Genomic DNA, 27,989 nt, shown 5'->3' with positions numbered 1-27,989 from the left:
GAACGTTATAATTTATTTTCATGAATAGTTGAATAATATGTTTGCTTGTTAATATTCAGCTGATCAGTTCCACTTTTTTTCCATAACTCTACGTCGTTACCAAAACTTATTTATATTATGTGAGATGTCGATATTTTTAGTATATTAAGTTAAGTACGTGATCATAACAATATTATACTATGGTAATTGATAATTATGCTATACTTATATTTCTCGCCATATAACCATGTCTTAGAATATGATTTTTAGACCAATGGCCCGAGTTTTTAAATCTTATCTAATTAATAGCTAGTTACAAATATATACACAATAAATTGGTAATTTGCGTCAACTATGGAAAATATACCTATCTTAGTTGAAAGACAAAATTCCGTTAATCGGGTGACGGATATGATTAGTTTATATTTGAAAGAACAAATGTTACTACGAAACTAGGTTATTGTATTTTTCCATGGTTATTTTCGTGTATTCAATTATATCTATCATGGTGGGGGGCAATACGTACCCCTTCCCTTCAAATAATAATAGTTGATGAAATGTCTCCCTCAACTGTGCTATATAATTAGCACAACAAACATATCACTCGGTTTTATATGTCATTTTTATTCCACTATTGCAACAAGAGATAATTAAGTGACAACATGACAAAACGATAAAATTAAGTACCTTATGCATCAATCAAATATTAATGCCTTCATTGATTGTAAATTAGCTCGGGGTCCTCATATATTGCATTAGAGCATCAGCAGTGGCAGACGTCGTCGTAGAATTCTCATCGGCGTGCGGGAATTCTGTGGCGGACGTCCGTCATTGTGCGTGGCATGCACGGATACGGAATTCCGTTGAGGAATTCGTAGTTCCGCGGGAAATTTCGTGCGGACGTCCGCCATTGCGTTGACTCCCACGGACGTCCGCGCGTAATTCCCGTTTATTGAATTAAATGTTTTTTTTAATTTCTATAAATACATCTCGTTGAACTTCATTTCATTCGCACCACTTGTATTAACAAGTTTCTCTCTCTCTCTAATTTTTTTATATATCTGTAATGGCCGGTAGTGGTAGTGGTAGTGGTAGTGGTGGTGATGGGCATTATGAACACATGATGCGACCGATTCATGCACGTGTGCGGGAGGCCGCGGAGAGGGAGGAGCAAGCGGCCTCGGCGCCGGCGGTGCCTCGACCCATCCATCGTCGCACTATAGTACCCGGAGACCACCTCGCTGCCCACCATAGGCTGTACGCGGATTACTTTGCACTGGAGCCACGGTTTGGGGAGAACCTATTTCGGCGACGGTTTAGGATGCATCGTCCGCTCTTTCTGCGTATCGTGGGCGCTTTGGAGCGTCGATACAGGTATTTCAGGGTGCGGGAGGATGCGGCTGGTACACGAGTACCTCCACATCGGCAAGACGACTGCCCAAGAGTGTCTAAAGTATTTTTGTCAGGGCGTTAGGGAGATATTCGGGGATAGGTATCTTCGGAAGCCTACCCCCGAAGATTGTCAGGCTCTGCTGGATATACACGAGAATCAACACGGGATATGTCGAAGATGAAGGTCCAGCACTGACTGATTGTGCCAATGATGATGCTGATGCTGCGGGTCCAAGCCAGGCGTGGCCACTAGCAATGTACGCATGGGGATACCCCATGACGAAGTCGATCGAGTCCGTGCATTTGCCTACATGCACAAAAAACAAGCCCATGTTCGATTCCAAAACGATATTGTTGAAGAAGTATGGCAGCCGAGGGGTCGTCGTTGATGTAGTTTTAAATTGTTGAAATGTATTACTATGAAACATACCAAAATGACAAAATGACTCCACTATTATGGAACGAAGAAAGTATATAAGAACATCCGCATACATGCTCTTTGGCAAGAGCATAGATGTGGGCCCAGACCCGCTTTTATTCCCTGCTCTTCCGCAAGAGCACAACACCCACATCAATGCTCTTCCGCAAGAGCATGCTCAAGGGTCCCACCATTCTATTACTCAATTTAAATAAAAACATTTTCACAATATTAAAATGCATTAAAAATACCTTAAATTCTATTACAAATTACTAAAAAATTAAAAATTACATAATTAAAATCTAAAAACTATAAAGTACTACAAAATTAAAATCCTAAAACTAAAAAATTACATAATTAAATTCATAAAATTTAAAAAACCCACTACTCGTAGCTGAATTTCACTCAAATGTGTTGGATTAGGTCTTCTTGTAGCTCAATGTGGGTTTTGGTATCGCGCATTGTATGTCTTGTTTCGATCCTATCGCGCACCGCCGTATGCACACCTCGGCGTGGGGAGACCTTGCGGAGCTTGCGGCTTCATTATCGTCGCAAAAGTTAGCCGTCTTCGGTCCTTCGTTAGCTATAATCATGTTGTGAAAGATAATACAAGTGTACATGATATCGGCAATATTCTTTGAGTACCACAGCCAAGCCAGGGTCTTCAAAATGTTGAATCGGGCTTGAAGGACCCCAAAAGCTCTTTCGACGTCTTTCCGAGCAGCCTCTTGACGCTGCGCATAAAGAACCTGTTTCGGGTCTTGCGAATTGTTGAGCGTCTTCACGAAAGTCGGCCACCTTGGGTAGATACCATCGGCGAGATAGTACCCCATGTGGTATGAATTTCCGTTGACGGTGAAGTCGATCACCGGTGTTATACCATTCAAAACATCATTGAAGAAGGGTGAAGAATAGAGCACGTTCAAGTCGTTGTTAGATCCGACAACACCAAAATATGCATGCCAAATCCATAGGCGGTAGTCGACGACCGCTTCAAGGATAAGCGTTGGGCTGCTGCCTTTGTGGCCGCTTAAGTGTTGCCCCCTCCAAGCATTCGGACAATTCTTCCACCTCCAATGCATGCAGTCAATGCTGCCAAGCATATCAGGAAATCCGTGGACTATTTCGTGAAGATGAAGCAACCATTGACAATCTTCGGTGGTGGGTGCCCAAAGGAATTCCTCACCGAAATTAGATCGAACGCCGATGCAAAAATTTTTGAGGCATAGGATTCCAGTTGACTCACTCACATGCAAATACTCGTCTAAGAGGTAAGCCGTTTGCCCGGTAGCAAGTTGTCGGATGGCACAAGTACACTTCTACAACGCTGAGAGACTTTGTCGACCGGTTGCGTCTCTACGTGATTGGAAGTATTCAACACGAGCGGACAATGTGTTGACAATACGCATAAACAACTGTTTTGACATGCGAAAACAGCACCGAAAGTAATCTTCCGAAAACCGCGACACGTCGGAAAAATAGTCGGCAATGAGCCTTCGTGGGCTCCATCCAGGTCACGAGGGATGTAGCGGCGTTTTGATCTCGTTGGTCGAGGAGGAGGGGCGGGGGCAGCGGCGGCGACATAGGCGGCACAATATTGTTGATAGTATTCTTGTTCTTCGCGCTTCGCTTCCGCAATGATATCGTTCATATCTATTTTTGAATTTAGAGAGTGTTTGAGTGAGAGAGGAAAATGTAGGTGAGTTGTATGAAAAAATATGAGTGGGAGATAATTTGATGTGAAAAATGGATGATGAATGTGTGTATTTATAGATGATTTTGAGATTAAAAAATTTCAAAAAAAACGGTAATAAAACGGTTATATCTTTGGGAATCTGAAATTTTTTTTAATTTAAAAAAAGAAAAAAGAAAATAGCCAACAGTATTTCCGTTGGCCAATCAGAAGCTGTCACGTCAACATGTTCATCGGCACGGCGGTGCTCGATGCATCAATCACCGATGCAGGTGCTCTAAGAGCATCTCCAACAAAGAAAGGTAAATGAAAGAGGTATATCATCTATTTACCTTCTCAAAAAGTGAAATATACCCTTTCAAAAAGTAACACATTCCAAAGGAAAAAGGTACAGGTAAATGATTTTTTAAAAATAAAATAATACTACAAAATGTATTAAAAATTATAAAGTATAATATCTTCTCAAATACTTTCTCCCTTGGAATATGATTTTTCATAAAAAGAAGGCAAATATGGTAATTATAAAATTTTACCTCTTCATTGATGGAGAGGTAAAGATACCTCTTCAAAATGAGAAAAAGTATAATAACTTCTCAAATACCTTTCCCATTGGAGAATGATTTTTCATGCAAAAAAGATAAATATGGTAGATATCCAACTTTACCTCTCCATTTTATTCTTCGCTTGGAGATGCTCTAATAATATAAAGGAGTCGGAGTAAGATTTTTTAAATACTGTATTAGTTAGATATAGTGCATATAAACAGTTATTACTCCCTCCGTTTCTTCATAGTTGAGGCAAAATTTTTTGGCACGGAATTTAAGAAAGAGATATTGAATGTGTTAAATAAATAGATAAAAAGTAACAGAGAGAAAAAAGTAGAGGGAATAAAGTAGAAAGTGAATAAAGTAGAGAAAATAAAGTAAGAAAGGGTAAAGTAAGAAATGGAAAATAGTTACTATATAGGGAAATGACTAAACTATGAGGAAACTTTTTAAAATGGAAAAATGACTCAATTATAGATAAACAGAGGAGGGAGTACTACAAAATAAATGCATATAAATGCATGGGTAATGCTGTGCAGCCATAATGTGGCCAGCCACACAATGGCATTTTCGTAAATAATTATAAAAATTAATGCAATAAATTAATAGTAATAGTTAGTGCTAATTTGTTTTTACGTAACAGCCCTTTTCTCACCATTTCAAAGATAATGAATGTTTTTTACTTTCCAATTTATATATACACCATTCTCTCTCCATAATAATTACTAGTATTATCTTTTCTAAGAATATTAATAGTAATAAATCTTTAAACTTGGCACAATCTTCAATACGTTAGAATAAATTATATATCATACAATATTTGTACTGTGATATTACATTCTAGTTTTAGTTACTCATATTTTTATATGGTGAGATTCTCATTTATTTAAATAAAACTAAGATTAATAAAAAAAAATATCTTTAAATCCAAAATCAAAATTAATCTCCAATGGAATTAAGTATTATAAATTAAGATCCTTAAATGAATCGAAATAAACTGAAAATTATTTGATTATTCAGTTGAATCAAATAAATCGAATCAAGTACTACTTCCAATCAAATCAATTTTATTTAACGGGATTGAAGATAAATTATAATCTCAACTATACAACTGAATTAAAAATATATTAAGATTCTTAATTTTTCAATTGAATCTAATTAATCGAAGATCAATCATATTTTCAATTGGATCAAAAACTTATTGAATAGGGGATTAACTGAAAATAGAAATCCTAATTTAATCTTAGATCACTACAGTATTCAGCTATTCAATTCAACATGGTCTAAAGTCTAAATTTAATTGAACTATCAAATTGTTAATTAAATATTGGATCTAGATTCCAAATTGTTAACTCTGATAACATATCAATTCTGCATATTAAAATATCAATATAATAACATTAATATTTCAACACAAATTTAGTTGACATATAGTATATGTTTTTATGTTAACATACTTTATACTGTTAAATTTTTTAATAATATTTTTTAATATATTAAAATCAAACTAAAAATATAAATACATATAAATAATATTAAATATGCATCGAACGAGAATAATGTATACATAAAATGCTCACATAACATAAGGCATGTAGTATACATAATAGTTTATTATATTAATATACTTTCCAATTATAAGTTGTGATATAATTAGGGCTGGGAAAAAATACCAAAATGCCGAAATACCGGCCTTATCGTACCGAAAAATATCGAAAATATCAAATTTTTGGTATACCGTGATTTTCGGTACGGTATGATACCTTACTGAAATATTTCGGTAAGGTAAATGTATGAATTTTTATATACCGCGGTATACCGCGGCATACCGAAATTCGGTATATACCGTAATTTAAGGTATATACCGTAAAATATGAATATAATAATATATAAGTATTTTATATATTTTTAAATTATAAAATTTATTGTGAAATATAATATAATATGAATAAAAAAACTAGTATTTAATACCCCGTATATTATTTAAATTACTATAAAATATAAATAGTATTCTAAAAACTCAAATATTCAATTTTCATTGATATTGAAAGTAAGGTATACCGCAAAAGTATGGTATACCGAACTTTGGTACGGCATACCAAAAATAAGGTACGATATCAGTATGAAAATTCTCCATACCGAAAATAAGGTATACCGAAAATTTTGGTAAGATAAAGGTATGATTTTTTCGCATACCGAATTTACGGTAAGGTATACGGTATGGTGGTTTCGGTAAGGTATACTGTATCTACCCACCCATAGATATAATTAATAATAATAGCAATTAATATTATTATTGTTAATATAGATTAGAATATGTTAGAATTTTTTCAGTTTAAATGAAATTGATAAAATATTTAACTACCACACCATTCTTTATTAAAAATAATGTAAAACGCATAATATCAACATGGAAAAAAATTTAAGAAACTTTTTACCTTATTTTGAATTACTACTTTGTTCTTGGGCATACATGGATGAGGGTAGTAGTTACTTTGCCTATAGTGCATATTTTTTTTTATCATGAAGTTGTTGTAATTGTATAGTTTTCAATAAATTGCAATTGTAGTCGGCCCTCTTAATCTTCAATTTGTGGCAACTGAATATTATACTAGATTCAATTGATAAAAAAGTTCAGTAATTTAATTTAAATAGAAGAGGTTATGCGGAATTTTACTTCCATTTAAAATAAAGTAATTAAGAAATTTAAATAAAAACATTAAATGGAATGAAATATAAAGTTTAGTACTCCTTAAGAAATAAATTGATTTAGGAACTAATTTGATACATGCTATGTAGTTTAGTGGTCGTTTATAATATTAACCCATGATTATTAATATAAATAAGTATATTGATCAAAACTCAATTTTACTTATTTTTAAATATACAAACATTTAGAGTATTTTAAGTAAATATGAAAAATAAAAGTATTACCACGATGCGTTGGTATTATAAATATAAGAAAGAATTAAATTAATTATCATGTAACCTTAATAAATATTGAATGATTCAATTGAATAAATTCTAGTCTTTTCATATTTATATTTCATAACTAAGGGTACAATTGTACAAATAAAATTGATACTTTTTAGAAGCATTGATTTCAGCGAAATGACATTAAAAACACTATCTTTTATTAATTTTTTATTTTTATGGCTGACCATATTATGACCATTTAGCACTTCTCTAAATGCATTCATGATTTCAATGGATTATTATTTAACGGAGTTAGTGGAGCAATTCTTGATCTAATCAACACAATACGATATATTTATTTTTTATGTAGTTGAGCGTGTGCGTGTTTGTTCATTTCAAGAAATTTTAGATTAATTGATTTTAATTCTTGAGATTTAAAATAAATAGTCAATACCCTATTTATAAAGGTTGAAACATTAGCAAAAAAAATAATAGAATACCTTAAATCGCCAGAAAGTAGACAAAAACATGTAAAACGAGGTCTACTTAAATATGTAATTTACCATTTGACAATACAGAGGGATTTATATTTTCATGTACTCTACCAGAATGTACAAGAAATTAAGTGACTTTAACTAACTTGCATACTAAAAATGTCATGTTTAAAGGAGTATATCAGGCTGAAAAAGATCACTGTAATTATATTTTCGCCGCATCTAAATTAGATTAAAAATTAAATAAATAGATAATGCCAATTAGAAATAATCGCAATAGCCCGTACATCAACACATGTAGCTGAGCCTTTCTTTAATAATCGCAATAGTGCCATTGGAATGTAGCGTAGGACAGTATGGGCCACTATACATGAGCCCGTAATAATGGGCTGCCTATGAAAAGGCCCAATCTGCTTGTTTAATCGACTGGCTACTTTTTTCTGTAATCTGCTTGATAAATTAATCTACTAGTAAGTAAGTTAAGCTACTGAGTATTAATATAATAAAATATCTCTAGTAAATTTGTCAAAAGATATCTCGAATTAATTTCTCAGAAAAATATCTCTATTAGTACTTAATTGCACAAATACTCCTACTTGATTAATTAAAGTATGCCACATTATCACTTGACGGCATAGTCCATAGCAATCAAATGAAACGAAGTTAGAAAATCATTAATCTGTATAATTATCTAAATAAATCCTTTGTTCTGAATCCTGATTAGAAGTCTCCAGATAATAGTAGTCGTTCATAATAAATAGCTTCCCCATTGCTTCTTTTGAAACCCAAATTAATAAGCAAGCTTTCTGGTTCACCTTCAAATGGCGGAGCACTTGGCGTCAATTTTTGGTACAGAGAAGGACAGGGTTAACTGCCCCTTCTACTTCAAAATTGGCGCCTGCAGGCACGGCGACCGTTGTTCCCGCCTCCACACAAAGCCCAGCACAGCCCAACGCTTCTGCTTTCCAATATGTACCATTGTCATGGCTTGTATAGAGGATGGTTGAGTTGGTGTGTATATATTCTAACGAATAAAATGTTGATATGATCAAATCAATGTTGTCCAATATCTAATGGCTATGGCGGTTTTCCAGCCAAGCGCTACACCACAATGTGGCATGGCAGTTTACCTATCAATGTAGTCAAATATCTGCCATGGCAGATGGATAAATTTATATTCATTTGCCTGTAAAACAAAAAGAAATGAGGCCATAGTGATAGTGAATCATGTTTGTCATTGTCTTATGTTATCAACAAACAGATGTATGCTCTATGATATTGTTTCTTACTGTTGTAGGGTTGTGTGGTTCAAGAACAACATTTTGGTTTATTAAGCTCAATTATGCATGTCTTCGCTGTTATGCCGACAGTTCTATGTGTAGCACTTTTTGTTGTGATACATGGACATGTACAATGTTATCAAATAGCGGATATGGCGGCGCCATGGTGCTATGGCATGGCGTTTGGTGGTGGAAACGCCATAGCTCCGCCATATCTGCCATTTGAGAACATTGCGTGTGTACTGCATTTAGGAATGGGGCATTTTGCAAGAAACACGGAGGTTAGAGTTGTATTTTATGCTTTATTAATTGTTTTAAGAGTTTTAGATATTATATTTTTATTATTTTCTAATTTTTGAATTATATATATTTATTTATTTAATTATTGACCGTCATACTAACACGCCATATCCCTGTGGCGGTTTTTAGGCGAAGCGCCATAAGCCGCCATATGAGATTGATAACATTGGACATGTAACTGTATTTACTATTCTTTTTAATTTGGTGTTGTAGGACTATTATGAATGATATGATTCCTCCGACTTAATTGTGGGATTCTTCAATTATTGTTGATTTCTCCCCAGTGACTGATTTTCGGGAAGCTACCTGTAGGCAGTATGAGGAGGATGCATGCAACCGAGGTGGCTACTGTAACTTCATGCGTCTGAAAAGAATTAGCAGGTGCTGATTTAATTGTTTTTACTAAAGCAAACTTATGTAGGTTTGAACATTTTCTTGCCAACTTATGAATGTTTGAGCATTATTATAATTAGTACATCTTGTTACAGGGAGTTGAGGCACCAATTATTTGGGAAGCGTAGGAGCAGACGCAGCCGTAGCAGGAGCAGGAGTCCCTATCGGCACCGTAGTTATGATGACCGCTCACATGGGAGTCGGAGTCACAGCAGAACGCATGATGACCGTGATCACCATGGAAGTCGAAGCAGGAGGCGCAAGAGCACAAGTCCAAGAAGTAGGAGGGGTAGAAGCCGAAGTCCAGGTGGCAGGAGGAATCGTAGTCCTGTAAGGGAAGGAAGTGAAGAGAGGCGTGCTAAAATTGCAGAGTGGAATAGGGAGAAGGAAGAAGCAGAGCATGCTAACAGCAAGGCAAGTGTTGGCGGTGAGGATCGAAGAGCTGGAAATGACGACTCCCACATTGTGGAGAATGAAGGAAACGATGTACGAAGGCAGCAGAATGGATATAGGTACTGACAATATTAGCGATGGTATGTTCTTGCTCCCTTTCCACCTGTGTATTCTGGATTTTTTCACACTGAATAGCTTTCATTATGAATGATATGTCTTAAAATTATAGCTTACTGCGCATTTTCCAATGTGCAGGTTTTCAATTCTGTCATGGAACATTATAAATTTTTGCTAACTTTATGTTTCTTAGTAACATTTCTTTGTTATGCTTTTCATTCTTTTCTCTTTTCGTTTTTTGGGCTGAGAACCATTGCATGATTTCTCATTTTGAAGCCCAGAATTTATTTATTTATTTTTTTCTCATTTTGACCTTAATTTCCCACTGTCCAACTAGGTGAAAATTGAATTTACCTCCTGGACCCATCTATATGTCTGCATGGCATACTATGTGCTAGGAAGCTGTTGTCTATGCTAAATCTGATAAATTTTTTTCTAAAATGGTCTTATAGTCTTCTAGCACTGATCATGATACTGTTTGCATACAACATCAGTGTCGTATTTCTCCAAAAAAGTGTTTCATTCCCTTTGATTTGGTGTGCAACATCCTACTAGGAATATCTATAATATAGATGCATTGTTACGTGTATATGGTAAGAGGTCTATCAGGAACTCTGAGTGGTAGAGTTGAACTGTTGTTCATGTAAACAAATTTATAAAAATAGTGTAGAATAGATAGTGCAGTCCATCCCATGATTAATTTGTAGTAGTATAAATTATCTTTGCTGATGATCATAGAATCAATGTAGATACATACTCCCCATATTATATATTATCAGCAGCACACGATATGTTATAGAATCACTATAACATAAAAATGTATGAATCTATAGATCAATTTTAATATTTATAAGAAAATCAAATTTAATCCAATTAGTGATTTTAGATACAAATTCCTTTTCTTATTTCTTAAAACCAGAACTGTATTGAATAGTAAACTAAAAAATATTATATACATGGATCGAGACGAGAGCATGGATGTTTCCCTATCATCCAACTCAATGCAACTGTCAATTTGCATTGAGGAAGTTTCCAGGAAGATGCATTGAACAAACACATGCAAAAACATTCATTTTAATAAAGAGTAAATGCCAAAACTGATTCTGAACATATGCTCATTTTATGATTTTGGTCATATACTTTATCTTTTGAATTTTTGCATCCTGAACATTTCAACTCGGATCACAGTTGGCCCTACACTAACAATTCCGTCAATTTTAAACGGTTTAAACCCGATTTTGACCGATTTTGATGATTTTAACAGTCCCATTCGTGTTAAAACCGTTTAAAAATCGGTCAAAATCGTTTAAAAATTGAGGGAATTGTTAGTGTAGGACCAATTGTGATCCGAGTTGAAATGTTCAGGATGCAAAAATTCAAAAGATAAAGCATATGACCAAAAATCATAAAATGAACATATATTCAGGATCAGTTTTGACATTTACTCTTTAATAAATGAAAAATTAAATTCATGTAGAAGAAATAATTAAATGTCGACTGTAGTGTTGCTTCTGCATAAAATTGTGCGATCATGAGTACCAAATGAACGCCACAGGTTTTTGGGCCACCGAAATCCTTCGGTTTATTTCGAAGATCTCCAGTGGAGATTCTCCACACTTCAATCTAAATGGTTAATTTTGTTATATCGTCATGCAAAATAATAAAATGCATCCTATAAAACCAATTATATGAATGTGAAAAAAGAAAGAATAGGGATGTTAAATAATGTTTGGATGGGATGGCACCAAAAATTGAAATTTGTAAATGAATTTAGTTAGTTACAAATTACTCACATCTGAGATACTATACGAGAGAGGATTGACGTTGATACTACTATCATGATATATACCAATATACTCTACAAAAACAAAAGGTGAAATACGTCTAGAGGTCTTTATACTAAAATAATTTTTTATTTTATTAGGCCATTTTATAATTTTTTATTTCATTAATTCTTTATATTTATGCATTTTGATTCAATACTTAACGGATTTCACAATTTCATTAATTTTTTTGTATTACTTAAATTTATTTATTTTTTTTCTTTTTGCTTATTTATTTTGAAACTAATTCAATCACGATATCTACTCAAGAATCATTAGAAAATAAAAAAATTTATTGATATTGTTAGCTATTAACTTAAAAAAAATTCATTTTTTCTAATGATTCTTAAGTCGATAGTACAAATGAATTATTTTCTAAATAACTAAGAGGAGAAAAAGAAAAATAAATAAATTAAAATACCCCAAAAAATTTAATTCAATTCTTAAGTCGATTAATTAAAGATCTAATCAAAAAACATTTTAAATCAAAATGCATGAGTATAAGAATCTAATTAAACAAAATGCATTAGTAAGCTACTAATGAAACGAAAATTTATAGGAGGACCCAATATATAAAATGTACTCCTACTATAAGAACCTCTAAATATGTTTTGTCTGAGAAATAGAACTCCTTACTTTATAATTATTAAGTTAGTAGAGTAATATTTAAATTTAGATTCTAATGTATAAAACTATGAACTAATTATACGTATGTTATTTTCTGAAAATTTTGCTGAAAAATCTATGTACTCCTACTGCATATGATAGATTAAAAAAATGTCAACTTGCCTAGGTGAGAGTCATACCCAGAAATCTAGTTAAAAAAAGTAGTGATTATCTGAAATAATGGAGCTAGCCAGCCCAACCACAGAAGGCCCAAACCAAAGGTAGTGAACATGGGCTTTCTCGTCGATACATAAAATAAAAAAATGGCCAAGGGTTAAATTGGAATAAAAAGATTAGTGTGTCGTAATGACTAATGAATTGAACGCTCCTGCTATTAGTTGAAGCCGTTCTGACTTTTAAATTGGGGATACACGAAACCCTAATTCGATGGCGATCCAGTTCTATTCTTTTTCTCTGGAGCGGGATCTCCCCTTTGCAACCAACGTAACTTTGTGGATATCGAAATTCTTACAATTTTCTTTTATTGTACATTTCCCGTCTGATCGCACTTGGCAGAAAAGAAGGTATTTTTTGTTTAAATTTTTTCTATCGGACCTGCATTTTTTTTGCTTTAATTTTGGTGGAAAAACTATTGCTCGTGTTTTTATTCTTGTTTCCCCTTGTTTGTTTTGTCTTCTTTTTGGGATATTTGTTGATTGTCTATTTCATCTGGAAAATGCCAGAAGTCGCCGTTCCTGTTTTTGTTTATTTTTAACCTATATTTCTGGCAAGATGATCACATAGCGGAGTGGATATCGCGTTAGACTCCGAATCTAAAGGTCGTGGGTTCGAATCCCACTGTGATCGTAACTTTTTGTCATTTCTCTTCATTTCTTTTTTAATTTCTTTATTTTATTTTTTATTTTTCTTATGAAATCTTAAAACTGTGCTAACTTTGTTCAGTTTGTTGTGTGAAATTGTGAAAAGAGATGGTCAAATGAAATGAGTACTTTTGTATTGAGAAAGAAGATAGTAATAAATTACTCCAACTACGAAAGTTCCATTTTTGGTAAATCAATCAAGTAGAAGTATTTGAGTATTTTACTGTAATGAAAGAACCGGCAAACTATATTATCAATTTAAAGTTTGAAACAAAGAAAGAGGAAAGATGAGGACGGCCAGGCTTATGTAAACACACAGTACAGTACTATTAAATTTATTTATGATTGAATAAATTGATGATACATATATGAATATCATCCATAACATGGCACTAGAAAATGAAACTAAATACTAGGAGTACTTGTTATGTAGCACCACTTCCAATAACACAATTACACACATTTTTGAAATTGAAAAGCACTAGTTGCCCTTCTTCTCAGTGTAGATATAATCCAAATGGGCCTCCGAAACAGCCCTTCTCATCAAACACTCTGACTCTCCATTTCCACAGTCCTCCATCCCCATCAACTTCTGCCATCCAAAACTTATTCAATAATTTCATTATCTAATCAGCAATATTAAACACACCATATGATATCACACGAGCTTACATTAAAAGAATCATCACTTGCAATCTTCGAATCCGATTCCTCACCCTTGATTTGTTGATCCACTTCTCCTGCTGCTGCACAAAGATTCGAATGGTATAGTTAAAAAATAGTCGGAAAAACCAAGTAAATGAGGCAAGTACCTTTTGTTGAAGCAATTTTTCTTGCAGATGCGGTGGCGGTAGAGAAAACAAGGAGAATGAGTAGGAGTTTATGAAAATTAGAGTTCATGGTTGAATTGAAGAAAAGGTGTGGATTTAAGTTTTAAGGGGGTAGTGAGAGAGGAGAGGAGAGAAGAGGAGAGGATGATATTTTTGGGAGTTGGAAGGTGGAAGAGAGCATATATGCCTAATAATATAAATAGTTAAATACATGCAAACCGCACTCAACTATCCTTATCTCATCACTCTTCATTTTTTCATTTTTTTTCTACAGTTTATACTTTATAATGACTGTCAAATTTTGGGCATATTATGATAGACGAAATATGATGTCAATGTACAAGAAAGATGCAGTGTATATGTGTGTTGAATTTTGGTCATGGCAGAATTTGCCAGAAAAAAATTAGGTATGATTGTAAAATCGTTAAGAGTGCTGATGTATTTGAAATGATTGATTTACCATATTTGTGGCTTATGATCTTATTAGATTCGATACACTTTATTGTTAAGATATTATCATATCCCACATGTTATGAAACCTTTCATATTATTCAATCAAGAAATAAAATTACTTTTTACGCTACTTTTTTCTTCAACAACTCACCACCCTAGTTCTTGTCGTTGTTGATCGTCGGGCAAAGATTCCCGCGACTTCACGGAGGAATTGATCCTAGTTCTTGTCGTGTGCGATCGACGGGCAAACGTTCCCGCGACCTCACGGAGGAATTTGTGCGAGGTTAAGTAGTTCATCCTTAACAACTGGTGCTTTCACTGTCGAGCTCAATTTTAATGTCGAATCGTGCGACTGGACGCACGGAACCGATGACGGGGACTGCCGCCGGTGTCATCGTTGGGGGGGAGTCACGATCTGTGTCGACTCCAGCGTTGGATACTCCAGCGCTGGCGTTCGAGCACGTTCTTGCTTCGTTGGCGAGGTTGGAGGCAAGGCGTGAAGTGACGGAGCGACGCGCGGCAGTCGCGCAACCACCGCCGCGACCTGACCCGGATCCACCATATGCGGAGTGGCAGCGTGGGAAAGAGGATTCTGGTCGGCTGAGTGCGGTATTGACGTAGGCGACGGCGATTTCGTCCAGGTCGCCATTAGGGTTTGGCAGCGACATCTCACATGGGCTGCAATCGAAGGGCGTACATGGAGGTTCTGCGTGGGACCGCTACGAGGTCAGCGCGGGGATGACTCACGGCAGACAGACGACGGCGTGGGACAATCCCGCCCATAAAATGGACAATCGAGCCGAAAGACACGTGCCGGAGTCGGAGAATGCATGGGGCCGGCGAGAAGAGGGTCCCTATTCTCACTTGCAGCATTTTGATCATGGGCGTCTGGATCAGCCACACTTTGATCATTATCTTGGCAGACAACCGACGGCGTGGGACAATCCCACTCATAGGCTGGAGAATAGGTCTGGGTGACACATGTCTGCGTGGGACAACGCATGGGGTCGACATGACGGAGCAGGCTATTCTGACACACCCAGTTATGATCAATTTCGTCAGGAGCAGGCACGTTACGAGAAGATGAAAGCCCCGCATTTTGACGGATCTGATGCAGCGAATTTGCGGGCGATTAGGGTTCATGTCGATGAGAATCTGAAGATAGGGGCGGTAGGAATTAAGGATCAGTTTCAGTAGAAACAGAGTGATGGATTTGATTTGGCTTCTCCAGAATCCGCCTCAAGTGAAGGAACAATAAGAAACCCCCTTTCCAGCTCGTTCGACGAAGACGACTCCGGATCTGAAACGGAGTCTGAGTCCGACGCTTCGGAAGTCAGGCCACTCGCCGCGAAGCCAGTCGAAGAGACTCCGAAATCAAACAGGAAGGCTAAATCCAAGCCCGCCGCGGATCCCGGGCCTCTCGAGAGAGACTCGTCAACTGATCCCCTCGTTACAATAAGGAACCATGAAGCTCTATCCGACCAAGGTCCTCTCGTTGTATTTGATTCAATTTCAGGGGCGGATGCACTTGGTGCTTTAGCTGGGGAGAGTAGGCTCTTTGTCGATGTAAAGTCAACAGAACATGTAAACGAGGAGGAGGTCTCGCAGACGGTTATTTCCACCCGTTGTCAAGCTTCTCGAAATGGACCTCCTATTGAATTTCCTAGCACGGTCGAACGGGTTTTGGATATAGGCTCGTCCATGACTAGCATGGATTTTCACCCTGTTCATGAGGCTCTGTTATTAGTCGGGAAATTATCTGGAGATGTGGAAATCTGGGACGTTGCTGCTTACAAGAAGCTGTTCAGAAGAGAATTTGTGGTCAAGTCTTTAATGGAGAAAATGGATAAAAATCACAGCATCTCCGTTAATCGTGTACTGTGGAGCGAGGAGGACGAGATCGTGATTTTGGAAGGGATGATAGAGTTCCAGAACAAGTTCAAAGTCGATCCGTTGGCAAATCTAGATGATGAAGGTAGACGTCCAGCTGTTCGTTGGGCGTTTGATCCAGGAGGAGACGTCTCTCAACAATTTTTGGCTTTCAACTCTAGTCGTGTCTTCGTAGTTTCCACCTTGATGACAAGGTGGATTTCAACCGTGGGGGAGTTGATACGAGACATATCTTCCATATCTCCCATATATTAATAAATAATTAATATCTTTACCGTATATTTTGCTTAGTTAGTTAAGATTAGACTAGATTTATTTATTTGAGGATTCCACATTATAAATATGTGGGAATATTTCATAATCATCATTCATATGAAATAGAATAACTTCACGCAACTTTTATCTTTTTCAATATCAAACCCTAATTCTTGTCGTGCTTGATCGACGGGCAAGCGTTCCCGCGACGTCACGGAGGAATCTAATCAAGGTTAAGGAGTACATCCTTAACAACTGGTGCTTTCATCGCGAGCTCAATCTAGCATGGCGAATCGGGCTGGAATTCACGCAGAGCCGCTCGTCGGTTCGGCCGCCGGAACCACCCGCGGGCTGGAGGCTTCATCGTCGTCAACCGGTGCGCTGGATACGACGGCCTTTGCCTTTGAACACGTACTAGCATCGCTGGCCCGCATAGAGGCGTGGCTAGATGCATCTGAGCGGCGGAACTCCGTTGCTCCGCCACCGCCAAGGCCCGATCCGAAGCCCCCCTATTCTGATTGAGCGAGAGAGAGACCAGATCCGCCATACGTGGATTTTCAGCGGGGGAGAGCGGATCCTGGGCGGCAGACCGCCATCTGGACGTCGGCGACGGCGGTTACGTCGATGCAACAATTAGGGTTTGGCGGCGGACCCTCCTCCCTTGGCCCGCAGCACGCTGCCCTACCTGGAGCGTCGCCATGGGACTGCTACGGAGTCAGCGCCGGGAACAATCGCGGTAGACAGCCGACCGCGTGGGTTAATCCCGACCACAGACATGAAATTCACGATGGGCGACAATCGACGGCGTGGGACAGCCCTTGGGCACAACACGACGGTGGGGGTTACTCCGAACCGGTGGTGGTTGAACTCACTGATATGGCGAACCATGGGGGGACGTACCGCACTGAGCCGCTCGCTACGACAACCGCCGGCGTCGTCATGGGGGCGGAATCACAATCAACGTCGTCGCGAGCGTTGGATACACCGTCGTTAGCTTTTTGAGCATGTGCTCGCGTCGATCGCACGGTTGGGGGCAAGGATGGATGCATCTGATCGGCGGGCAGCCGCCGCGCAACAGCCACCGCGGCTCGACCCTGATCCACCCTACGCGGATTGGCCGGGAGAGCGAGTGGAATTGGGGCGGAATCGCCTAGTTTGGCCGACTTCTACATCGGTTACTTCACTGCCGCAGTTAGGGTTGGCGGAGGGTCCATCGCTGCGTGGACCGCTGATCGTTTCTCAGCCAGCCTCGTCCTCTTGGGACAGACCCGGGCAGGTATTATATCCCACATATTATAAATATGTGTGGAACCTTTCATATTATTCAATCAAGAAATAAAATTACTTTTTACGCTACTTTCTTCTTCAACAACTCACCACCCTAGTTCTTGTCGTTGTTGATCGTCGGGCAAAGATTCCCGCGACTTCACGGAGGAATTGATCCTGGTTCTTGTCGTGTGCGATCGACGGGCAAACGTTCCCGCGACCTCACGGAGGAATTTGTGCGAAGTTGAGTTCATCGTTAACATTACATAGTATATTTGAGTTCTAAGATGAGTTGAATATATTTTTAAGGTAGTTGACTTTTCATTTTGCATCATTGTTGTATCAAGTTAGCATTAGCAACGTACAAAAACATACAAAAACAGATGGAGAAGTCAATAGAACATATTCACGTGATATGGCGGATGCTATCCTGAAGAAAGCAGAAGATACAGGATTTACCGATTTGGTTTGGTCGTTGTCGTGCTTGCTTCTACTGGTCCATATATATATATATATGTATATATATATATATGTCCAAAATTAAATGTGCAATTAATATCACTTCAACTATGCAAAAGTCAACCTGCTTGGAATTAGCTGACATCTTATATGATTGATACTATATCACTGGTATTTTTAACCCCTGATAAAAACTCTGAACATTTTAACACTGTTTTAGTGTTTTACTCCATAGTACTAGTATTTTAGAAAATATATTCTGATAATGAGATTTAGCCAACTTCGAAATTTATACATTATATATAGATTTTTATAGTGTATTCATGATTGATAAAATCGATGGTTAATTAATATTATCCTTAATACTAAATTCTCTCAAATTGACATTTTTAATGCAAAGGAATTCCGTAAAATTAAGTATATTATTGGTCTAATCTTTCAAAATATTAAGAGATTACACATACAACTTTTTATCTACTATAGTGGAGTATAATATAATATTGGTGGCGTGTAATCATTTACTATACAATTGATAAACTTTTGAAGCATTTCAGGGTTAAACCTAAAAATTTTAGTTTAGTTTGACGCTAATAAACGTGGTTTAGCTTAATTATCGTGCAATTGATTGTTTAAAGAGTTTTGATTTGTTTTGAAAGAAATAAAGGGACATAAATGAGAACTCCATTCACTATTTCATGGCCACCAATCTCTTCAAAAGAATTTCATGCGGACGCGGATATCTTGTCCGTCTCAATTAGATGACTCATGTAGAAAAAATTATAGTTGTTTTGTGCAAAATTGTCAAATGCTACAAGAGGTGCACACAGCTTGTGCACGTACACCCTCCGAGGTCCGAGCGCACAACCCATGTACCTAGTGCAGTAAAAGATGATATATTCCCAAGAGATATTCTGAACAAGGCTTTATTATATAAAACCTAACAAATTGAAATTTATTCCAGTATAGTACATAAAAACTTCATAACTTTGGCACCTTTTGGAAAAAGAATTTACATATGTCAGAATTAGTAGGAAAATTGATTAATTAATTGATATAAAATATTTTAAATACCAAATAATAAATTTAATTTAAAAAGAGCCCAAGTTTTGGTAATTTAGATTTGAACGGTAAGTTTTGTTATGAATAGCATGGGCATAGCTAGAGACAGATGCAGAAATAAAGAAATAAACAATAGGGGCTATAATTCTTAATTTTATTTCAAAGTATATTTTTGGTTGTTTTAGATTATTTGTAAGTGCTTTCAAACAATAATTTACATTAAACTTGGATAAATTTTAAAAATTTATAAGATAGAATGTTTAAAAAATAATTTTATTGAGGGCTTTAGCCTCTCCCCATGGGTAGGCCCTCAGGCGTATCTACATGGAGCCTTGGTGGACAAATGCACTCCTAAAAAATTTATATTCATGCTATTTTCTTTAAATTTACAAATTTATTCTATATTCTCCTTTAAATGTCCCATTTCAATGCTTAAAAATTTATTTATAATATATTTTTGTCTCTCTTCACATCAGTTGGTTTCCTAAGTTAATCATGCAAGCTGGAGAATACCAAGGGGTATAAATACATGTTCCGATCAAGGGTATCTTGTAAAAAGGTGAGAGATTATATTAACTAAAAGCCAAAACCCTTGTCTATAGAAAATACCAAAGCAGTTCAAGCAAGTTTCCAATTAATGGTCTTTTCAAATTTATACTCCCTCCGTCCCATAAGAATATACATTTTTCAATTTTGATAACTATTTTCTCTCTAATGAGTTGAGACCTATTCTCCACAAACAATACTTTAATTATTTTTTCTTTCTACATCTCTCTTACTTTATCAATTTTACATTAAAACTCGTGCCGAACCCAAAGTACATATTCTTTGGGGACGGAGGGAGTATCTGATATGATCGAGTACTCGCTTGGTTATTGAGCTAATTATTTTAAATTTCTTGTAATATTTAATATATTTATATCTATTTTTTTCTTCAAGAGTCCTTTTTGCATGGGACTGGTTGCCACTAGTATGCGTCATTTCCATAAGTGGCATCTCCACCAATCCTAAGTGGAATCAAGTAATCATTCTTGATAATAATATTTAAGGTTTGTACATTCATATCTAACTTTCCCCTCTATTTAATAATGTTATGGGAACTTTTATTTGGGTCTCTCAGTCTTCAAAGGTATACCAGTTTTGTGGTATTTATGTTATGCTCTTTGGCATGCAAAGATGATTATCGTCAATTTTTCTATAATTATTGCAACTTGCAAGGCATGCTCTGATTGTACAGATAATCAAGCAACATTAAAAATTTATTTCTTTTTACAATGAGTCTCAATATTTATTTTCAATTTGACGATCCTTGAATTAAAAATATTTTCCTTCTATATGTATTGTATTAAAGAATCAAGATAGATACCACCACATCAATGTAATGGAGATTACAATTCTCTTTTTATGATTTGGTTCCAAAAGTGGCTCATTCTAGATGAAAAAAAGTAAGCATCTATAACAGAGATGGATTTGGAGTATCTCCTACTTTAGTATTTAGTATATTTAATTTGTTTGACTATTTAATTCTTCAAATACTTAATTATGTAGTACTCATGTTTCCATTCTATGATCATTTGTTAGATGATATATATGGTGTCACTAACATCTTTAGTCGAGCTACTCAGATTGCTGTGTTCAGAAATACTGGAACTATAAATAGATAGAAAAACAAAGAGTAGTTTTGTTAACTCAATTGGCTAAGTTGAGACACTGTAATAATCCTTAGCAAAAGGTCTTGAGTTCAGTCACGTCTGAGTGTGAGTATTTTTCCACACTACATGTAGATATAAAAACGAAATTGGTTACACACACTCCACAAAAGCAACCTAGTGCACAGGTTTAGTTCCAAGATAAGTAAGCAGCCCTTGGAGTTTATATGACAAAGTCATGATTATTAATATAAATTGGGTTATTTTGCATGCTTTGTGGAGAAGTTTATAAAATAAAATGTGGTGTATCTTTTATGATTAGAATTTAAGTATATAGCACTGCTTTTCAATGTCATGATACCATATTGGAACTTGAGTTCCACACCAATTGGCACTATGCCAATCACTTTCTAGAGTTAGGTTGGTAAAGTAAACTACCAGTTAATCTTTGGTTATTAAATTGACCAATTCATGGTATATTTCCCGAATCTTTTTGTGACATCGGATATTTCTACTCTACAATAACATATAGATGTTATGTATGTTTTCATTTGACGTTTAATTACTGAATTTTGTTGGAAATATGAGTTTCCACATAATTAATTTAAAATTTATGACTATTTTTCAGTTTTCTAACTAAAGAGATTCATTAATTATCATATGTGATTTTCTATTTAATGAGGAATTAATAGAAAATAAAGAATTATATATTTTATAAAAATATAAGTTAGGGTTATAGTCATTCCGCTATTCAATTCCATATGCATTAAGGTATGCTTTCGCTTTATAATGTATGCTCTTGTTCTATGTTAATCATCATGGGAAGCTTTATGTAAATGTGCATTCAACTATTATAACAAGTGGTATTAGAGCCACTCTATTTATATTTTTTTGAGAATTAAGATTTTTTCTTGTTTATTTTGTGATTCCACAAAATCTAAGATTTGTATTTTGTGATTTTGTTAACGGTTTGGATGACTAATTGGTAATTCAATTCAAAGTTTATACTGCTGATTATCGCATGCCGATAATTTCTTCTGTTTTGATGAATTGAATGGAGCTGTGGATATTTAATCACGCAAACATACCGTGAATTGAATTGAATTGGTTGTTTTATGAAGAATCAATTGGCCGCCGCCTCTTTAGGGTGAATGAATGACTATGTATATAAAATCAAATTAGTTAAACAATTGTTTTGTCAATTCAAGGTTTTATTTTATTATAATTATTTGCTCAACCATTTATGTATATATACATACGAGACTTGTTTGGTGAACGAATTGAGAGTTCATCCATGTTTGTTTCAGTTGTTTTACTAGTTTTGGTGAATGATAATTGTGAATGGAAATTCTGCTTAAAGTTCTATTTAAGTTTTAAATTCAAATTATTTTGCATCTCAGGTTTTTGTATATTTACTATTAATGTTTGCGAAGCACGATGTCGGAAAAGTAACATTTCTAGTTTAGATTTCTTTAGTGCCAATTTTAATGAGTATATTAGTAGTCCTAAAAGAATATTAATAGACAAAATTGTAAATGACACGAGTTTTAATGTATAATTGATAAAATAAGAGAAAAATAGAAAAAGTAAGAGAGAGAGGGAATAGTTAGTGAAATGAGTGTTAGTGGATTGTGGGTCCACATTTAGAATGATGTGTAGGGTTAGTATTGATTGAAATGTTTTTCTTTTTGAACTTAGTCTATTTTTTTGTGCACGGCCCAAAATGACAAAACTTGTCTGTTTTTCATGGACGGATAGAGTATTTAGTAAGAGTATATAAGATACACATGTACGTGTAATGAAAAATACATGACAATTATTTAGTTTTTGTGTTAGTAGCATGATGCCTAAAGTTAAACATTTACTTGATATGATCTTATTATGAATGTTTAATCACTACAAAATGGTTGTTACCTACAAGTTTATATTATTGTCTAAAAACTTGTTGTTGTGAATGTTGTGCTCAGTACTACGACATGTTATCTTCTTATTTGAATTTTATTATATGAGTATGACAATTATTTTGGTTTTGTTTCTTTGTTCAATTATAACGCCTTCTTCTACTATATCTACCAACAGGCAAAACACTCCAACGTTGAAAGGGTCTAACTTTGAGGATTGGGAAAAAAACCACTCTGATCTCTAAGGGACTACCATCTAAAATTTTTCATAGGTCTAACTTTGAGGATTGGGAAAAAACCACTCTGATCTCTAAGGGACTACCATCTAAAATTTTTCATAGGTCTAACTTTGAGGATTGGGAAAAAACACTCCGATCTCTAAGGGACTACCATCTAAAATTTTTCATAGGTCTAACTTTAAGGATTGGTACTTACATGTGTAAGAAGGACGAGTTTTCCAGTTCTTAATGCAAGATAAAGATCCATGGAGCCTAAGTTTCAGAATAGTTTTCTTAGCAATCCCTCAAGTTAGACTCATTCAACATTGGAATATTTTGTACGTTGATAGATACAATAGAAGAAGACAGTCATAACTGGACAGAGAAACAAAACCCAAATAACTATTATGCTTATATTATAAAATTCAAATAAGAACGTAACATCTCAAAATAACAGAGCATAACATTCACATCAACTTTTTAGACGGTAATATGAGCTTGTAAGATACAACTTCTTTGTAGTTATCAAACAATGACGATAAGAATGTCAAATAATGTCCACCTTTTGATATCACATTACTTACATGAAAATTGAATAGCTTTCATGTACTCTCTCTGTAGCTGAATCATACTCCCTCCGTCCGCCATTAGGAGTCCCATTTATTGGCGGCACAGGTTTTAAGAAATGTTAAGAAAAGTGGGTGGAAAAAAGTTAGTGGAATAGTGGTCCCACTCGTAAATATTAGTTTTAAATGAAATGTGAGTGGAATGAGTTAGTGGAAGGTGAGACCCTATTACCATTTATGGTAAAAATGAACCGGGACTCCTATTCGCCGACGGACTAAAATGGAAAAATGGGACTCCTATTCGCGGACAGAGATATTATTTCTTTTTGGATTGTCAAACTGTAGCTAAGTCATTTCTTTTCTTTATTTTCAAAGAAGCAACTCATTTATTCTCTCGTACTTTATATTCTCTTCATCTCTCTACTTTTTCCTTACTTTATTCTCCATTTATTTAATCACTTAACACAATTTTTCTTAATTCTCGCGTCGAAAAGAAATATCTCTACTAAAAAGAGATTACAAAGGAAGTACGGTTTATCACTACAAATATTCATGTATCTTATGCAGAATATTAGTCTTTCTTTAGGCCAACAAATATTCGCATTAAACATGTAGCCCAATTACTTTCATCGAACAAATAAGGTAGCAAGGTATTACAAGCCCAAACGCTAAAACTGGAATCGATGGGACTGCACCTGACCCATTCATCCCAGAGCCGACAAGCCAAGGCCCCAGCCCAGGCCACATGCTGTAATTTAATGGCAATTTTATTGAAAAAATAATTCATTGTTGTATTTCTTACCTTAATAATATGTCAGGATAACCCCTCAAATCTCGTAAGGATTTAGTAAAATAAGATAGATAAAAAAAATTAACTGGAGTATTGTTTTTATTTATTGTTAGTGGAGAGTAGAGTCAATCTTATTATAGAGAAAAAAGTGTTTTCTAAAATAAAAGTATTCTATTTTTATGGGAAGAAGTAAAATAACAAAATTGGTTTATATTTTTATTTTATGTGAATCGTGGAGTACAATTGATCTTAACCAAAAGTATAGAGAGGCATATTGAACCTTTTACATACACTGGCCCATGCTTTTCTACTACTCCATGTCTTATCCTCCTTGTATTCATTCCATGTGCGTAAAATTCGTTTTAATAAAGCTTCTTTACCTATGGTATAGTATAACAATTCTAACATGCTTGTACCATGTTAAAATTCACACTATAAAGATGGATCAAACTGAAAGCAAGAAATCTCCAAAGCCAATTATTTGAATCAACCATGTTATATTATCTGTGCAAAGGACTAACACACAACAAATCAAGAATATTCAAAGTTTTGTTGGAGCCATCTTGCTTGAACTTGAAGCCCTGCTTCTGTGAGAGCGTTCATAGCCGATCTATAAAATCTAGCATCCAATTTAGTCTTCTGAGCCTTGATCAAATGCAGTAGCTCAACCAGCTGATCGATGCGGTTGGTCTTGGACAGCACCGAGACCATGATTCCGGCCATGGCCCGGTCAATCTCCCCCCCACTCACCTTGAACTCCTCATAATACTTGATGCACATCTCCAGCTCCCTAGCCTTGTGGTACGCGCTGATCACCGTCGTGTAGCTAACACGATCGGGCTCAATCTTCCTCCTTTTCATCTCCTTCCATATCTTGTCCACCATCTTCAACTCCAAGTTCTTCCCATGCATGTCCAGGAGAGAGTTGTAAGTCCACACATTGGGCTCACACCCCCTTTCCTTCATATTCGCCACCAGCCTCGTGGCATCACGCGTTCGCCCCATCTTGGCATAGGCCGCCACCATGCTGGAGTAGGCCACCACACATTTGTCGAACCCTTTCTTCTCCATCTCTGCAAACACCATCTCAGCCTTGGGATACAGCCCGAGACGAACGTAGGATGATAGGGCAGAGGCGTAGGTCACTTGCCCTGGCTCTAGCCCTTGCTCGACGAGATCCTCATACACTTGGACTGCAGCTCGGCCTCCTCTCTTCTTAACGTAACCGTTCACAATCGCGCAGAAGATGCAGTCCGAGACTCTTATGTTTACACGTTTCATGATTGCAACGATGTCTAGTGTCTTCTCCACCATCCCTTCTTCAACATACCTCAAAACTAGCTTCAAGAAGAGAGCTGGATCTCTCAGCATATTCTTACTCTCCGCCTCCTGAATCAGCTCCTCCACCATTTCTACTTCACCGGCATTAGCAAAGGAGCTGATCAATGTGGAGTAGTGCGAGTGATCTTCTTGGATTCCCTTCATCCCCATTTCTCTGAAAAACTCCAGTGCTTCAAATGGCTTCCTCAATTTTCCTAACGCCTCGCAGAGAACGCAATAAATTCGAGAGTAATTTAATAAAGACGACTCGGTCACGTTCAATTTCATCTCCTCCAACTCTTGGAAGATCGCTACTGATTTCTCGTAATTCCCCAATTTCAAGTAGGCCTCCATCAATCGACAGTAACACGCGGCATCGAGATTGAGAGCGGCGGATTTCATGGTCTGATACAAAGCAACGGTGCTGCTGTACATATGCAGCTGATTGTAGCCTTTCATGGCGGAATCGAAGGCTAACACGCCCGTCTCTGCATTACTATCCATGAAGAGCTGGAGAAGATGATTAAGAATTTTAAATTTCCTAGCTTTGACGCAAGCCGTAATCAATCTAGAGCTGGAGGATTTATCAGGCAAAACTTTGAATTCTCTGAGATCTTGACAGAAGGAGAGCAACAGAGTCCAATTTTTGGTACGAATCAAGTACCTGACGGCGAGCTTCATCGTGTATTTCAGCGGTTTGAAGCCTGGCTTCGTCTTCGCCTTGCGGTAGTAATCGTAGGCGAGATGCTCGGTTTGGGGATCCTTGAACAAGCTGCAGATTATGGAATTCAGTTCTTTGCAGTCGGCGTCGTTTTCGGGGAGATGCTGGAACTCTTCGAGCTTCAGCGCGAGCTCGATCACCGGAACGTCGCCGACCACCGCGTCATCTTCCAGAACCGCCGATGAATCTGTTTTTGCTGCTCTTGAAGATTTTGAATTCAGATTCAGGAAGAGGATGGAGATGAAACGGAAGCCGATTTTGGTTTTGGTGGTGGAGTGGTGTGAAAATTGGATGGATTTTCTGGTGATGGTGGCGCCGAGTGACCAGTCGATGGAATTGGCCACGGCCATCGGAGCAGCGGCCTACAGCTTCTCCGGCGCCAATTTGAAGAGGAGCGACTGCTTTTCTTTTTAAAATTAATACTGAAAATTGTTTCTTTTTCGCCATACCTTATCGAGATGGATATATGGCATGCAACTTCTGGTTTATGTAGCCAATTGTTGGCGGACACGTGGGTACTAGAGAGCCTGTGTATTTCATTTTTTTCTTTTTTAATTTATTGGACGCAGTATACTTAGAATTTTGATGGAGGTCAACATATTACATATGTGGCGGTGAGTGTGAATATGCAACAATAATATTCACACAAATTTCTCTAATTTTCATTTTATAACATAAGAGCATTTGCAATAAGGGTGCCGATCGGCGGCCCTTGATCGGTGGTCTGATCGGCGCCTATTGTAGATGGACTGTCGAAGGGCGGGATAGGTGGTAGCCAGGAGGAGCAGGTGCCGCCTAGCGAGATTGGCACCTATTGCACGCGCTGATCTCCATTTTCATTTATTTTGCTTATTTTATTCTTTTTAATGTTTTTTTTCTCTTATTTATTTCATTTTTATTATTTTATATTTGATTAACAATTAAAATAAGTTATAGAGATAGTGAGGATAGACTGAGGATAGGCTAAGAATGGCGTGAGATGGACTGATAAATAGGGTGCTAACGTAGTAGAAGAAAATTAGAAATAGGCGTGAGATGGGCTCTGCCTATTATGAATGATCTAAATGTAAGTGCATTAGAGCATCCACAACCGTGCTCTTGCCAGCGGCACGGTTGTGGGCCCGGGCGGTACTATTCATGCCTGCTCTCTGGCAAGAGCACAACACCCACAACTGTGCTCTTCCGCAAGGACGAGCACAATTAATATAAAATTCAATTACACAAAAACATTTTCATAATACTAAAATTCATTAAAAAAACCACAGTAAAAATAACAAATTACAAATAAAATAAAAAGACATAATTAAAATCCTAAAAATTAAAAATTACATAATTAAAATACTAAAAATTAAAAATTACATAATTAAACTCCTAAAAATTAA

At 36.4% G+C, this 27,989-nt stretch overlaps 3 protein-coding genes, 1 long non-coding RNA gene and 1 other non-coding gene across 5 annotated transcripts; 3 read left to right on the top strand and 2 right to left on the bottom strand.

Annotated features, from left to right (window-relative positions):
- The first annotated feature begins 9,252 nt into the window (after positions 1-9,252).
- LOC121804383 (splicing factor U2af small subunit A-like) lies at positions 9,253-9,993 on the top strand. Its single transcript, XM_042203896.1, has 2 exons — positions 9,253-9,398; positions 9,506-9,993. Exons 1-2 carry the CDS (start codon positions 9,376-9,378, stop codon positions 9,927-9,929), a joined length of 447 nt encoding a protein of 148 aa, XP_042059830.1. The 5' UTR covers positions 9,253-9,375; the 3' UTR covers positions 9,930-9,993.
- A 2,734-nt stretch (positions 9,994-12,727) lies between these two features.
- LOC121741474 lies at positions 12,728-14,546 on the top strand. The gene is made up of 2 exons (XR_006037880.1): positions 12,728-12,933; positions 14,070-14,546. It is a non-coding gene; the product is annotated as an uncharacterized LOC121741474 (long non-coding RNA).
- Positions 13,144-13,216, top strand: TRNAR-CCG. Its single transcript has one exon. It is a non-coding gene; the product is annotated as a tRNA-Arg (tRNA).
- On the bottom strand, positions 13,539-14,184 carry LOC121741466 (putative phytosulfokines 6). The gene is made up of 3 exons (XM_042134230.1): positions 14,043-14,184; positions 13,903-13,976; positions 13,539-13,822 (listed from the first exon to the last, which is right to left on the bottom strand). The coding sequence occupies exons 1-3, from the start codon at positions 14,128-14,130 to the stop codon at positions 13,712-13,714; spliced, it is 273 nt and encodes a 90-aa protein (XP_041990164.1). The 5' UTR covers positions 14,131-14,184; the 3' UTR covers positions 13,539-13,711.
- Positions 14,547-25,030: 10,484 nt separating the features above from the next.
- LOC121795553 (pentatricopeptide repeat-containing protein At5g13770, chloroplastic-like) lies at positions 25,031-27,054 on the bottom strand. Its single transcript, XM_042194093.1, has one exon. The coding sequence runs from the start codon at positions 26,955-26,957 to the stop codon at positions 25,098-25,100; it is 1,860 nt and encodes a 619-aa protein (XP_042050027.1). The 5' UTR covers positions 26,958-27,054; the 3' UTR covers positions 25,031-25,097.
- Positions 27,055-27,989: the final 935 nt, after the last annotated feature.

Source organism: Salvia splendens, chromosome 1 (genome assembly GCF_004379255.2).
Source record: "Salvia splendens isolate huo1 chromosome 1, SspV2, whole genome shotgun sequence".
Taxonomy (NCBI): Eukaryota; Viridiplantae; Streptophyta; class Magnoliopsida; order Lamiales; family Lamiaceae; genus Salvia; species Salvia splendens.
The sequence above is the reverse complement of the archived record's forward strand: the minus strand, read 5'-3'. Positions and strand labels throughout refer to the sequence as shown.

What these genes read in the sequence shown, in the direction of transcription:
- LOC121804383 (XM_042203896.1), top strand. Translation starts at nt 9,376, where the DNA reads ATGCGTCTGAAAAGAATTAGCAG. An exon ending in CGTCTGAAAAGAATTAGCAG is followed by an intron (nt 9,399 to 9,505) that starts GTGCTGATTTAA and finishes ATCTTGTTACAG; the next exon opens with GGAGTTGAGGCACCAATTAT.
- LOC121741466 (XM_042134230.1), bottom strand. Translation starts at nt 14,130, where the DNA reads ATGAACTCTAATTTTCATAAACTCCTACTCATTCTCCTTGTTTTCTCT. An exon ending in AAAAATTGCTTCAACAAAAG is followed by an intron (nt 13,977 to 14,042) that starts GTACTTGCCTCA and finishes ATCTTTGTGCAG; the next exon opens with CAGCAGGAGAAGTGGATCAA. An exon ending in CAAGTGATGATTCTTTTAAT is followed by an intron (nt 13,823 to 13,902) that starts GTAAGCTCGTGT and finishes TTTGGATGGCAG; the next exon opens with AAGTTGATGGGGATGGAGGA.
- LOC121795553 (XM_042194093.1), bottom strand. Translation starts at nt 26,957, where the DNA reads ATGGCCGTGGCCAATTCCATCGACTGGTCACTCGGCGCCACCATCACC.